Consider the following 13,727-nt stretch of genomic DNA (forward strand, 5'->3'; position numbering starts at 1 on the left):
AACATTCAACTGAGATAATGTAGTATTTTTAAGATGTAGAAAATACACTTCAGGGAACATAATTGTCCTGACAATTTAGGTCCCTGCATCAACAGAACTTTGGGCAATGAGGACAAAGTTCTATCATCTGTACTGTTCATCATCTACTAGACACATGTGATAAGCACTTGGAAAGTGTTAGTACAAATGAGATTGAACTTCAAATTATTTAACTTTAATTTATTTAAAAAGCCAGTTGTGGCTAACAGCGACAATACTGTGTTCCACAGATGGAGACACTTAATGAATATTAAGGTAAGGGAAAAAGAAAATTTAGAAAATTAAAGAAATCAAGATAACTTGTTAGTCCTTATTCTTAAAAATGAAAAATCTGTGGCCGGCGAGGTGGCGCTAGAGGTAAGGTGTCTGCCTTGCAAGCGCTAGCCAAGGAAGGACCATGGTTTGATCCCCCGGCGTCCCATATGGTCCCCCCAAGCCAGGAGCAATTTCTGAGTCCTTATCCAGGAGTAACCCCTGAGCATCAAATGGCTGTGGCCCAAAAAACCAAGAAACCAAAAAAAAAAAAAAAAAAAGGAAATGAATAATGTATTTACGGCCAAAAAAAAATTATTTAAATTGAATCACAATGGGATACAGAGTTAAAAACTTGTTGATGGTTGAGTTCCAATCACATAATGTTCCAACACATAGTACATTTTAAGTCAATGTATGTGCAGAAATATATCTATATTTGTGTCTATATCTACCTATACTATGCACAGTTGGCATAGATTAAAATGTGTTTTTTTAATTTAAGAACTTTTCCAGAAATAAAATGTTAAATATCTGACTAATATAATATCTCAATTAAAAATTATTTCCAAGTAGGACAGATAAAACTGGTTCTTAGTATCCATATAATTTACCACATTTCTAAAATACTTAAGTATTAAGCAGATCCCTTTTAAATTCCCTACCTCACATAGGGCCAATGGAGGTGTAATAGTGACATTTTTGGTGGTGGGCATGATACTATAACATTAAAACTATTATAATAAGTATCTGCCTCATTTATTTTACTTTTACTGACAATGTAATGGGTAAAATTGTTCAAATACTGTAATTAAACTACAATAACCACATGGTTAAATCAAAATTTAGAATTCTAAACTACATAGAGGGGTTGGAGTGTGAGTACAGTAGTCATTGCATTTGGTAGATGGGAATTTGATCCCCAGAATTCCTACATGGTTCCCTTAACTCCACCGGGACTGATCAGGAATAAGCCCGAGTACCACTGGGTATGGCCTCAAAACAAAAACAAAAGAGAATTCTAAAAGATGTCATGTTTTCCCTTCATTTACTACTTCTTAATATGACCAACTGTTGAACCCACTTAAACAGTCCAAGTAGGTATGATACAGTTTTTTTCTTTATGTAAGTAACTGCTCTTAAATACTTGATAAAAAGCTCTTTAATGTAAAATTTAGAATTTTATTATAAATTTTCATTAAGTCTGAAGGAGAGTAGTGAGCTTATCATTTAGCAATGGCTGATAATATAATTCTATCTCAACAACTAGCTTATAAGAATGTTAAACATTTTGCTTACATGCACAATTAATACCTAACAAGATAATTTAAACAAACACTTCCAAAGTTAATTTTATTTATCATCTACATTAGGTATAATATTTGTCAACATAGAAGCTGGAACAATAGTACAGGTAGGGGCTTGCCTTGCATATGGCCAACCTGGGTTAGATTGCCTTAGCACCACATATAGTCCTCCCCTGAGCAGCCAGAGTGATGCCTGAGTGCTAGAGCCAGGAGTAAACCCTGAACACCACTGAGTGTTGTCCAAAAACACAAGAATCATTTGTCAATATAAAGCACTAAGAAAGATCAATAAAAAGCATTTTAGTAGGCTACTGAGCAGTCATTTTCTTGCAATCCACCGTACTATCACACTAGCCCCTTATGTATATTAAAAATTTGTATCATGTACATGAGATATGTCTGCTTTCTCACATACTACATACTGTTATGATATGTTGGGGAGAACAAATGGAAGCCTTCTAAGAATATTCATGAAAACATTCACAACAGAGTTCAAGACATTTTCTGTTCACCTTATGTAAGGCTATATTTTCTTAAGTAAAGTTACATAACTAATTAAATGAGCAAAGAGAAATTGTCTTAGAATTAGGATGACACATAATAGGGACTCAGCAATAGAGAGGTATTTCTATATATTATTTCCTGGGACTCTCTCACAATAATAGCTGACTTTTATTATTGCAGGACAAACACAAAAGGACTTGACAATGGTTATTTCTAGGAAAATTACATATCTAGATATATAGCTCCTTCTCTTTCCAATGCCAAAGTAATTTTGGATATTTCTATAAAAATCTGGTCACCATTTAAAAAATAAAATAACTATACTGTAAAAAGGTACAAGATATGTACCTATGTATGTAAATATATAAATCTTTAACAATTATCCTCAATTTTTTGACAAAATATTCCACAAGAGTCAGCAAAACATTTGAATATATATATTTCCTGAAAAGAACTCTGACCTGAGGTCCTATATGCTATGAGCTCAATGTTGCTATTAGCAACTACCTGGCAAAAGTATTTTTTAATGAGATGGGAGAATGGGCAAAGTGTTCAGTCACTCCAGCTCTCTGTGCTAGGCACAGATATCCATGTTCAGTCACTCCAGCTCTCTGTGCTAGGCACAGATATCCATGTACCCTCCAGACATTTTTCAAGGAAACTAACAGTGCAATCTGCCCACTGAGGGTCAAAAGTTAGATGGCTTCTAAACATGAATTACATTTTCCCATGTGAGTTGTCAGGTAAATAAAATACACTGCCATAATGTCCAAATAGAAAGAAGGCTGATGCATGTGGGTACCTTAGAGAAATATCTGGAAGAATATAAAGAATAAAGTATGAATTCCTGAACTTTGCTTATACAATTCATCAAAATAATCAGTTAGTCTAGATTCTGAAGGTCAAAAAGGCCAGTGAATAGAATCTTTTGTAAAATCTAATAAGTGACAGGTGGATTCCAGTAATTATTTTTGTGCCATACACTAATATCTTCATTCCATTCATCTGCCTTTGTTCAAAATCTAGCAATGTGGGGTGGAAAACCTTTCATTACACATTTATCTTTCTATGAAGCATCAACAGCATTCAGAGAAAACCGTTTTATTTAACTTAATGAGAAAATATAGTATTTCAAGCAGTCTACTTTGTCCATGGAAAAGGGTGTGGATGATTTTTTAAAGATATCTTCTATACATAATTAAGTTATAAGAACATTTCCTACTAAGTAGCAACATTGTTTCCTTATTTGCTATTGAAATAAAAATTTAGTCCTGGGATGTCACATTAATAATAATAAAAACTACCATTAATGCTTTCTAAGGTGGTAGTTAATTTTTAAGATTTGGTTTTGGAGTACAGACATGTCCTAAGGAACAATAATCAACTAAAAAATTTGGTAATAATTTTGAATGTAAGTGGTATTCTGCTCATTTTAAGAGTACTACACATCATTTATTAAAACAGATATAAAATTAATCTGAGATATGTATGTTTAGAAAAGGTAGTAAGATGTATTTTTCCCAGAATACTGACAGTTCTCATTTTACAGATTACAAGAGATTTTACTTAACACTTTCAAAAGAACTAGTTGCAAAATGCAGAACAATATCACGGAGTAATTAAGTAGATATTAAATGACTTCTCAATATTTTCTCTGTTTTTTGAACTAGTCCAAAAAATACACAAAATTTATTGTTGAAGAACAGAAGATTTCAGAGGCTTTCAAATCTTTTGTTCTCATTATGCATCAGCATGTCTATGTGCAATGTTTAAAGCATGAAGGAATGTAAAAAAATAGTTGAATTAAAGTGTTATTTTTTTGTCCTATAAACTAATTTTCAAAATATGTTTAATATTTATTATTGTTGAAAGAAAATTAAATAAAACAAAATAAAGTATTAAATACAATCCCTTTACATTCACTCACTTGCTATGGGCATTTTATGTATTTTGCAGTGTATGATATAGTCAAACTTTAAAAATGCTTATTTCCCTACCTCTCTAATATTTTGTTAAAAAATTGTTTGAACGTGCTTCATTGTAAGTAATGCACAACACACTGGTAAATATCAGCATCAAAAGCCAAGATAAAGTCTAATGATCTATAAATTAACTTCTCAGAAAACATAAGAGCAAATTTTGTATTTTTTCCCATTAAGTGTTTTTTATAAAAAAATGATCAGCACAATTTTTTCCCCCAGAATTTCACTAAACTACTGTAGATTCCTGGAGATACTGAGCATAACCATTATACAATATGTCAGATCTAAAAGCTGTCTAAAAGATGAGATGATATCTAGGGGGACTATAAGAATTTCCTTTACAACTCTATGGCTCCTTTTAAAAAATTTAAGCCAACAAATAGCTACCAATTCAAGTACTCATAGTATGTTTATTTTAAAAATCTGGATATTACAGTAAAAGCCCAGATTTAATGAGATAGGTAATGATGAGTCTTGGGCAACTAAAACTGAAATAAGTTTTCTAAGAATTCTAGTAAATATCACCAATATTTCTAGCAGAGAAGAATTCTCTTTAAAAAAGGAAACAAAGAAAATAAAACTATTTCAATCTAAGAACCCTTTAAGAAACAGAAAGTATTCTTTAATGATTGGCTTTAATGTTGTAATTGGCTCAAATATTCGAGAATAAATTTCTATGTCTGAAGAAATGCTTCATATAGTACTGTAAAAGATTTTTCTACCTCAGTTTCTATAATGGAAAAAGCTCACCAGGCTATTCAATACCAAGAATCATACCAGAAGATTGTCAAAATAAACACAACCATACTAAAATTCAGTGTATTGTTTACTCAAGATTAAAAAAGCTAGCAGTATCACAAAAGATAAATTTTATCATTCTTACAAGTAGATATAATCAAGCTTTCATTGTATTAATGCAGCATTTGAAAAGCCAAGAAATGCCAATTTTTATTGTCATCTAGATCTATATATTCAAAAGTGTGTGTGTGTGTGTGTGTGTGTGTGTGTGTACCAACACAACTTTTGTAATTTGGTTACAGAAGGAGATTTTTAAAAAGAGCCTCAAATCAATTTTTATGAACTTTAAGTACCACATACTAGCTATCCCAAACTCAATGATGCAGATCAGCAAATCACTTCTGATGGAATTTTTTAATTACCTTGAAATTTAAATTTAAATCATACCTTATGACATACAGAAAATCCCACTAGACACCTATTTTACCATGCAAACTACAACTAATACAAGTTCTACAATATCTTCTACAATCAGTCACTAAAAACTCATACGGCTTTTCTAGTTCATTACCTAAGGGGGGGAAGACTGCTTAGAAAACACAGCGCCATTGCAGTTTATTAAAACTATCAATTATATAATCAGATAATCATGAGATTTCTTACCTTTATGTAGCCCCAAGACACTGACAGTAAGTAGTTTGCTTCAGGCATTTTTGATAGATTATATATTCAGACAGTAAATTCTAAAATACGTATATCTTCAAAACCTTGATATTCGCACAATCTCCCAAATCTCGGAGTGTGTTGGTTTTTAAAGATGTTTGGTAATTAAGTATACATAAGAGAGCCTTGCATTAAAGCCCATCCAGTCGTCTTCCCATTTAATACATGCCATTTGCAAAACTCCAGCATGAAAAATAATTCAACAACTATTCTGAATAAAGAAAATTCATATGATGAAAAAATATCTACATATCTAAGGGTCTGCATCTTTCTCTCCCCGAGTTCCAGGGCTTAATGAATAATGTATGTCAAGATGCTTAGCTGCAAGAAAGACTAGTTCTGTCAAAAGCTACCAAATAAGGAACTGCGGGGAAGCCAGGAAGAGTGACAAGAACCCCCTCCCACAAAACCCAACTCTGCACCAATCCTATTTTATCCCTGGGCAGGGAGCAAGGACTCAGCGCAGGCTGCTTTGTGATTGGTTAGCGAAGCCCTGGGGAAGAGGTTTTCCTCCTCACCTCTGACAAACAGCCATTTAATCAAGTATCCCTCACTACAGAGGAGGCTGCAGCAGGGAAAGATGAATGGGGTTTCCCCCTCACAGTGAAGAATACCAACCCTGAAACTCTTCAGATTTCACATTGTATTCTCAAATAAAGACTGTCAATTCTTCAGGAGTCAGTGCTATGATATTGAGCACCGCTTGATTTCTCTTCAATATACAAACTGCTCTGAAAATGGCAATTAGGCATCTTAATTGGCTTTCTTAAATTCAAAACAAGTGGCTTCCCTGGTGACAGGGGCTTAAGAAAAGTTCGGCCCCTATCCAATACAAAAGCACGGCACAATAATGAAATACAAGCAACGTCCAGAATTCATAAATGGAATTGATACCTTCCCTCCATGTGTGGCAAAGCTTATCTCAGCTCCTTATTTCTATTGTTAGTTACTGCTGAGTTCCACAATCTTAAAAGATCCAGTTTGAAATATCTAAGAGTGAGAATGATTTATTATAAATTATGGGGAGGTAGAAAGGGAACATACTATGTATGATTAAAGAACTATATAAGGGTCCTATCTATGGGTTTCAGGATCTTTATATGATTTTTTTTTTTTTTTTTTGTTTTTGGGCCACACCCGTTTGACGCTCAGGGGTTACTCCTGGCTATGTGCTCAGAAATCGCCCCTGGCTTGGGGGGACCATATGGGACGCCGGGGGATCGAACCGCGGTCCTTCCTTGGCTAGCGCTTGCAAGGCAGACACCTTACCTCCAGCGCCACCTACCCGGCCCCGGGATCTTTATATGATTGAGAGAGAGAATGCATCTTTTTTTTGACTGTACAAAGTTAAGAAGGGTATCAAAGAGCACAGAACTGAGTCCAAGATAAACTGGGCCTTTTACAAGGAGAATTAATTAAGAAATCAAAGTCTTCTTGAAAAATAACCCCTTTGAATTGATATGGGATGCTGTAATTTTTGTAACTTTTACATGAGGGATCTTGTGCATAAAAGAAATTAGGAAAATCTTGCTTTTATACTATTTTAGTATAAAGTAATTGCTTTTTTGGGGGGTCTACTTTTGTCCGCCCTTTCTCCCTTATTTGCCAGCTAAAATTTTTGTGTACATAACTGCTCTGTACATCTGGGGTATGCTGTCATTAATGCTTGTTCAATTCCCCTGCGTAAACTTTACCTTAATATGTTCTCACCAAAAACATCCCTCTACCATCCCAGCAGACTCTTAGGTTGAAGTTTTAGTCTTCTGCAAACTTCTCAGCTGAAGTTCACACTTATTATATTCATTTCCTAACTAACTTTTAAAGCATTACAAAAGAATTTAACTCCACCAAAACTGCCTCCAGAATACTAATGCCCTCCACTTTTTTTTTCTTCATTATTCTTATTCTGTCCCTACAACCTTCAACACCACTCTAAAGTCTCTCTAGCTCTCAGGTTTCCAAATATCTTTGGTTTTCTTCCCACTGCTGTTAACCAGGACTATTTTGTTGTGTTTTGGTCACACTCTAATTTGTATGTTCATAAAGATAAACCAAGACCCTACACTCTCCTAGATTCCATCTAATCTTTGAACATATTATTCCCTCTTGGACAGTCTGTCAGCCATTTAAAATTTTTTACAATGAATATATTCATACTTGTATATTTTTAAAAGTTCTTATTCTGGACCAGAGAGATAATACAGAGTCAGAGCAAGTAGTGCAATCCTTAGTACAGCATAGTCCTCTGAGCACTACCAGAAATGAGACCATAGCACAAAGTCAAGGGTAGCCTAAGCAAGTCTGAGTATGGTCCACTTTCCCTCTCCAGATGTTAAGTAGATCTTAACCAGCTACCTTTGTCCTTATTTATTATTATTTTTTTTTTGGTATCTTTTTGGGTTGGGGGTGGTTGGGTTGTGTCTTCAAAGCTATGCTCAGAAGATACAGGTCCTCTGTGATTCTCAGTCCACTGGGATGCCAGTTCAGTGCAAGGACTTGAGGATACAATGCTTGTGATGCTGCTCTGGCTTTGTGGCAGTGGAGGTTCAGGCTGCTTCAGTGGTGCTGAGGGGCCTCCATGGCCACACTCAACAGTGCATAGGCACCTTCAGGGACCCTGTGATGCTGGGAATTGAATCTGTATCTGTAGCATGTTTCTAAATGCTGTACAATCTCCCTTCCCATTTTTTTTCCATGGATATTGAGTTAGGGGACACACTTGAAAGTGCTTGGATTTATTCCTACCTCTATGTGTAATAGATATTATTTTAATGTATACTACATAGTAATAACTTAGCAGCCATTCTCTCCTGTTATGTGTTAACTTTTTCTCTAGTGATATATTGGAGTTTCTTTTGTTTGCTCTCAATAATACTCAGTGCCTTACCCAGTATATACTATCTCTCTAACTTCCATTCTGAGTAGTTTAAAAAATATATTAGGGGAACTTTAGTAGCAAAAATATGATGCTGCCCACCAAAGTACATGTAAATAACAGAATGTATTATAACATATCTGAAGCAAATTCTTATATGGTCAAATGATATTAGACAATGCATAAAAGTATTACATATGACAACTTTTTTCCAACAAATGTCTTAAAACTGTATATGTTGATTCAAAGAAATGGAGTTGAATCCTACCTGGTGGTACCGAGGGGACCATAGGTGGTACTGGAAATGGAATCATTGTTGGATGTGTGCAAGGCAAGTGCCTTATACCATACAATACAATTCTTATATCCCCAATAACTACCCTATATTTTTTTCCCAGTTCCTAGACTGTATAGTTCTTTCCTCGCATTCTACAGGTATTCCATTTAAGACTATTACTCTTGGACATTGAGTAACTCATATTTCCTTTGTACCACATCATTTTCCCTCTTTCATCAACTTTGTTATTAAATTTTAATTTAAAAATGTCTCTTTAGGTGCTTGCTTTGGCAGCACATATACTAAAATTGGAATGATACAGAGAAGATTAGCATGGCCCCTGCGTAAGGATGACATGCAAATTCGTGAAGTTTTTCAAATTTTTGATGAAGAAAAAAAATATGTCTCTATGTAGCCACAAATAGCGGGGTGCAGTTAGGGTAAAGAAGAGACCACTATGACAAATGATAGTTGAAAACGATCACTCTGTTCAAGAACTGGATTCTGAAAGGAGATAAAATGATACAGCTACAATAAAAATATTGCAAACCACAGTGTTTAAGAAAAAAAAGGAGGGGAGAGGAGGAGATGGAGAAAGAGGAGGAGGAGGAGGAAGAGAAAAAAAGGAGGAGGATGAGAAGAAAAGAGGAGGAGGAAGAAGAGAAGGAGGAAGTGGAGGAAAAGGAGAAAGTGGAGGAAGAAGAGGAGGAAGAAAAGGACATAGAAAAGGAAGAAGAGATGGAGGAAGAGAAGGAGGAAGAGAGGAGATCTGCCACCGAGGCAGGCAGGGAAGAGGGTATAGGGAAGGGCAGGAGGGAAATTGCGGAAACTGATGGTGAGAAATTGCACTGGTGAAGGGTGGTGAATATTGTATGACTGAAACTATCATGAACAACTTTGTAACTTGTATCTCATGATGACTCAAATAATTTATTTTTAAAAAAGCCTCTTCCTTTGTATTTTCACTCCGAACATCCAAATATAAAAAGCTTAAAGGCTAAAATGAAAAGCACTTTGACATCATCTCTTCCCGCCTTCTCACTTCTCCCTAAAGGGAGCTATGGAGAAGAATTATGCTTTTTTCCTAAATTTCTTAGCAAACAAATTCAGCATATCAGATTACTTGTCAGTGCGAATGGTTCACAAGTCCAAGGATGCACCCTAAGGAGCCACACTGCCTCTCTAGACCCTCTGTGAACTGACTTGTGAAATCAAGGGAGGTGGTGTAATTGCAGAAGCTGTCCTGAAAAGTTCTGCAGGGACCAGAAAGATAGCTCAGGGCACCACTGGGAATGACTACCTAAAAAAATAGAGTATGTCTTCACTTTTTACTTATTTATTTTTGTTTCTGGGCCACACCTGGTGATGCTCAGGGGTTACTCCTGACTATGTGCTCAGAAATCGCTCCTAGCTTGGGGGACCATATGAGACACGAGGGCTAACTCTGGCAAGGCAGATGCCTTACCTCTTGCATCACCGCTCCGGCCCCTGTCTTCACTTCTTCTTTATCCTGCACTCGCCTCAACAAGAGAAATAGGTCTAATCTATCAAATTTATTTTTACAATGTAAAAACTACACTTTTTTTTCCTGGCTAATGAGTCAGGCGAACCTGACTAATCTGCACAAAAAAGTACCTTAACTCAATTAAGCCACTAAGTCTGTTTGTGTTTACTGCCCTCTAGTGATAGTACATCTGTATGTGATTTAATCTGTTCCTGAAGTCATTACACTCAGAAAAGACATCATAGGAGGTTTGAGATTAAAAGGAACTCCAATTTGTTCTTTTAAAATCTACATATCTTGGGGACAGAGTGATGGCGCAGTGGTAGGGCATTTGCCTTGCATGTGGCTGACCCAGGACAGACCACGGTTTGATCCCCCAGCATCCCATATGGTCCCCCAAGCCAGGAGCAAAATCGGAGTGCATAGCCAGTAGAAACCCCTGAGTGTCACCAGGTGTGGCTCAAAATAAAAACAAACAAACAAACAAAACCCCACAACCTACATATGTAGTCTCCCAAAAAAGAATAATAATTCTGTAATTAGCCTGGTTTGGAACTTTTCACCAAAAGTCATGTTACTTAAAATTGGGAACATCTTAACACTTATGGAGAAAATAATTTCTAATATAAGAAACTCAAATTTTTTCTGGGATTAAAATAATATGAAATAGGATAACTATATATGAATTACATTTCTACATAGGCTAATACCAATTAAATTTTAGCACACTATTCACATTGTTGATAAAGCTGTATAGGGTAAATGTTGGTGCATATAAATAGAAGACAGTTTCCTATATTTGGGACCAATTAGTAAATATAGCTAAAATCACCACCATCCCATAGACATCTCTACTAGAGGACCTTCCATTTTTTAAAAATTTTTATTTTGGTGGGGGTTGGGTCACACCCGGTGGCTGGCTTAAGAGACTATATGGGATGCCGGGGGATTGTAACCAGGGCATGTCCTAGGTTAGCATGTGCAAGGCAAACGCCCTACCACACATTATTTAACCTGAAAGCTATCTTCTACTTGAAAAATGTTAAAACATTTTAACATCTTTTGCTATTTTTCATGAACCATCTACACTATCCTATATGGAATGCTGGGATTTGAACCACCGTCTGTCCTGGGTTGTCTGTGTGCAAGGCAAATACCCCTACTGCTGTGCTAGCTCTCTGCTCCTTCTATTTTATTTTTGATGGGAACCTTCAGAGCAGTGTTTGGGGATGGGGACTTGTTATTTCCAGTGATATACTCAGCACAGCTGCTCAGGCTGGATGGTTCAATGCTTGGGCTCAGCATTGTGATATTGCATAGGTTCAGTGAACCTGAGGACAACTAGGGTCCATAGTTGACAGTGCTCAGGAGGACCATATGGTGCGGGTATTGGGCTTTAAATTCAGGACCTTCAAAATGCTATGCCAGGCCTGAGCTCCAATCCCTTGAGATATCTCTTTGGCCCTCTACTGAAGATTCTGGTTTCACTGAAGAACAGTTAAGGCACTGGATATGTGTGTACAGGCTTTACAGATATTAAATTTCTATTAAAATAATCTTGAATGGCAAGAAATTATCTATTTTTCTATTTTTGGAAAAAAATTACTTAAGTTGTTCTAAGTTAACAGCAGTTTTACAATCTTACAGTTTTGAGGTCAGACCTGGTGGTACTGGAAGCCAGCACCACTCCAGGCAGTGCTTGGGGAATCCTGTGATGTGGAGTATCAAACCCTGGACTTCCATATGTAAAAGCATATGTTCCAGTTCTTTTCCATGCATGCAATATCACTACAAAATAGTTAACATTTTACCTCATGCTTTGTTAAAGAGAATTTAAGCAGAATATTTGTCTTCTAAAACAGTAATTCAAAATTTAAATAGACGGGACCGGAGAGATTGCATCGAGGTAGGGCGTTTGCCTTGCACCAGAAAAACATTGGTTCAAATTCTGGCATCTCATATGGTCCCCAGAGCCTGCCAGTAGCGATTTCTGATCTTAGAGCCAGGAGTAATCCCTAAGCGCAGCCAAGTGTGACCCAAAAACCAAAAAAAAAAAAAAAAAAAAAAGAAATAGACATAATACTAGAAATAATTATCTTAACCTTTATTATACCACATATGTGTATATTAAATAATTTTATGTCAAGATGTAGGCTATAAGTCAAGATATTTATTTCAACAAAAAATGTTTTTTAACAACTAAGCATTCTTGTACAAAAAGAGGAATTTCTATCTTATTTTGTACCATATACTAATATCTGTTCAAAATGAAGTAGAGAATTAAAAGTAAGATCTTAAACTGTTACACAACTAGAGGAAAAGAAAGATAAAGTATTTGTAATCTTGTCTTAGACAAAGATTTCAGAAATAAATAAGTATGAAGTATATATGACAATATGATAAATTGGATTTCATAAAAAATTCTCTTTGAAAAAAATTGTTATGAAAAATGAACTCAGAAAAAACAATGAGCAAATCACATATCTGATCAAAATTTAGATCCAGAATCTATGTACAACTCAAAAATCAACAAGAAATTAAAAAGATGAGCAACATTTTTAGTCACTAAGAAATGAAAATTAAAGCATCCCTAGGAGGAATTCCTAAGTGCAGAACACTACTAGGTGTGAGTAAGTGTGTGTGTGTGTGTGTGTGTGTGTGTGTGAGGGGGGGGGAGAGAAGTGGAGAGAGGAGAGAGAGGGAGAGAGGGAGAAAAAGAAAAGGGAGAAAAGGGAGAGAAGGAAAGAAAGAGAGATAAGAGGAGAGGGAGAGATAAGAAAGGGTGAGAATGAGAGAGGGACAGAAAGAAAGAGAGAGAGAAAGAAAGGGAGAGAGAGAACATGAAATGCTGATCAGGACTAGGCAAATAAATCTTGTACACACTGCTGATGGGAATATAAAATGATATAGCAACTTTGGAAACTCGTTTGACATCCCTCCTCTTTTGTTTCTGGGCCTCTCCTAGTGATGCTTAGGGATTATTCTGGCCTTGTGCTCAGGGATCACTTCTAGAGGGCTTGTCAGACCAGAGGGGGTGCCAGAGATCAAAACCAAGTTGACAACGTGTGAAGCAAATACACTACCAGCTGTACTATTTCTTTGGTCCCAGCTTAACATTTCTTATAAAATTAATTGAAAAAAAGACTATATGACCTAATAATCCTGTTATGATTATTTGCTTGAAAGAAAATTTAAAAATGTACATATAGGGCCTGGAGAGAGAGCACAGCGGCGTTTGCCTTGCAAGCAGCTGATCCAGAACCAAAGGTGGTTGGTTCGAATCCCAGTGTCCTATATGGTCTTCTGTGCCTGCCAGGAGCTATTTCTGAGCAGACAACCAGGAGTAACCCCTGAGCATCGCCGGGTGTGGCCCAAAAACCAAAAAAAAAAAAAAAGTGCATATAGGGGTCGGAGAGATAGCATGAAGGTAGGGCATTTGCCTTGCATGCAGAAGGACTGTGTTGAATCCTGGAATCTCATATGATCCCCCAAGCCTGCCGGGAGCAATTTCTGAGCATAGAGCCAG

At 36.1% G+C, this 13,727-nt stretch overlaps 1 protein-coding gene and 1 non-coding gene across 5 annotated transcripts in view; one reads left to right on the plus strand and one right to left on the minus strand.

Moving 5' to 3' along the window:
* The window catches only part of PDE4D (phosphodiesterase 4D), a 219,147-nt gene that overhangs the window by 21,700 nt on the left and 183,720 nt on the right, over positions 1 to 13,727 (minus strand). The window contains exon 1 of one of the 4 annotated variants that reach the window (XM_049768777.1): positions 5,486 to 5,927. The exons of the other annotated variants lie outside the window; for them this stretch is intronic. Within the exon in view, the coding sequence (XP_049624734.1) occupies positions 5,486 to 5,533 (48 nt within the window). The 5' untranslated portion in view covers positions 5,534 to 5,927. Of the gene's footprint in view, positions 1 to 5,485; positions 5,928 to 13,727 lie in introns of those variants that run through there. 4 annotated transcript variants of the gene reach the window in all.
* LOC126003063 (U6 spliceosomal RNA) lies at positions 8,976 to 9,082 on the plus strand. Its single transcript, XR_007493607.1, has one exon. It is a non-coding gene; the product is annotated as a U6 spliceosomal RNA (small nuclear RNA).

This window comes from Suncus etruscus, chromosome 2 (genome assembly GCF_024139225.1).
Source record: "Suncus etruscus isolate mSunEtr1 chromosome 2, mSunEtr1.pri.cur, whole genome shotgun sequence".
NCBI classification, from domain to species: Eukaryota; Metazoa; Chordata; class Mammalia; order Eulipotyphla; family Soricidae; genus Suncus; species Suncus etruscus.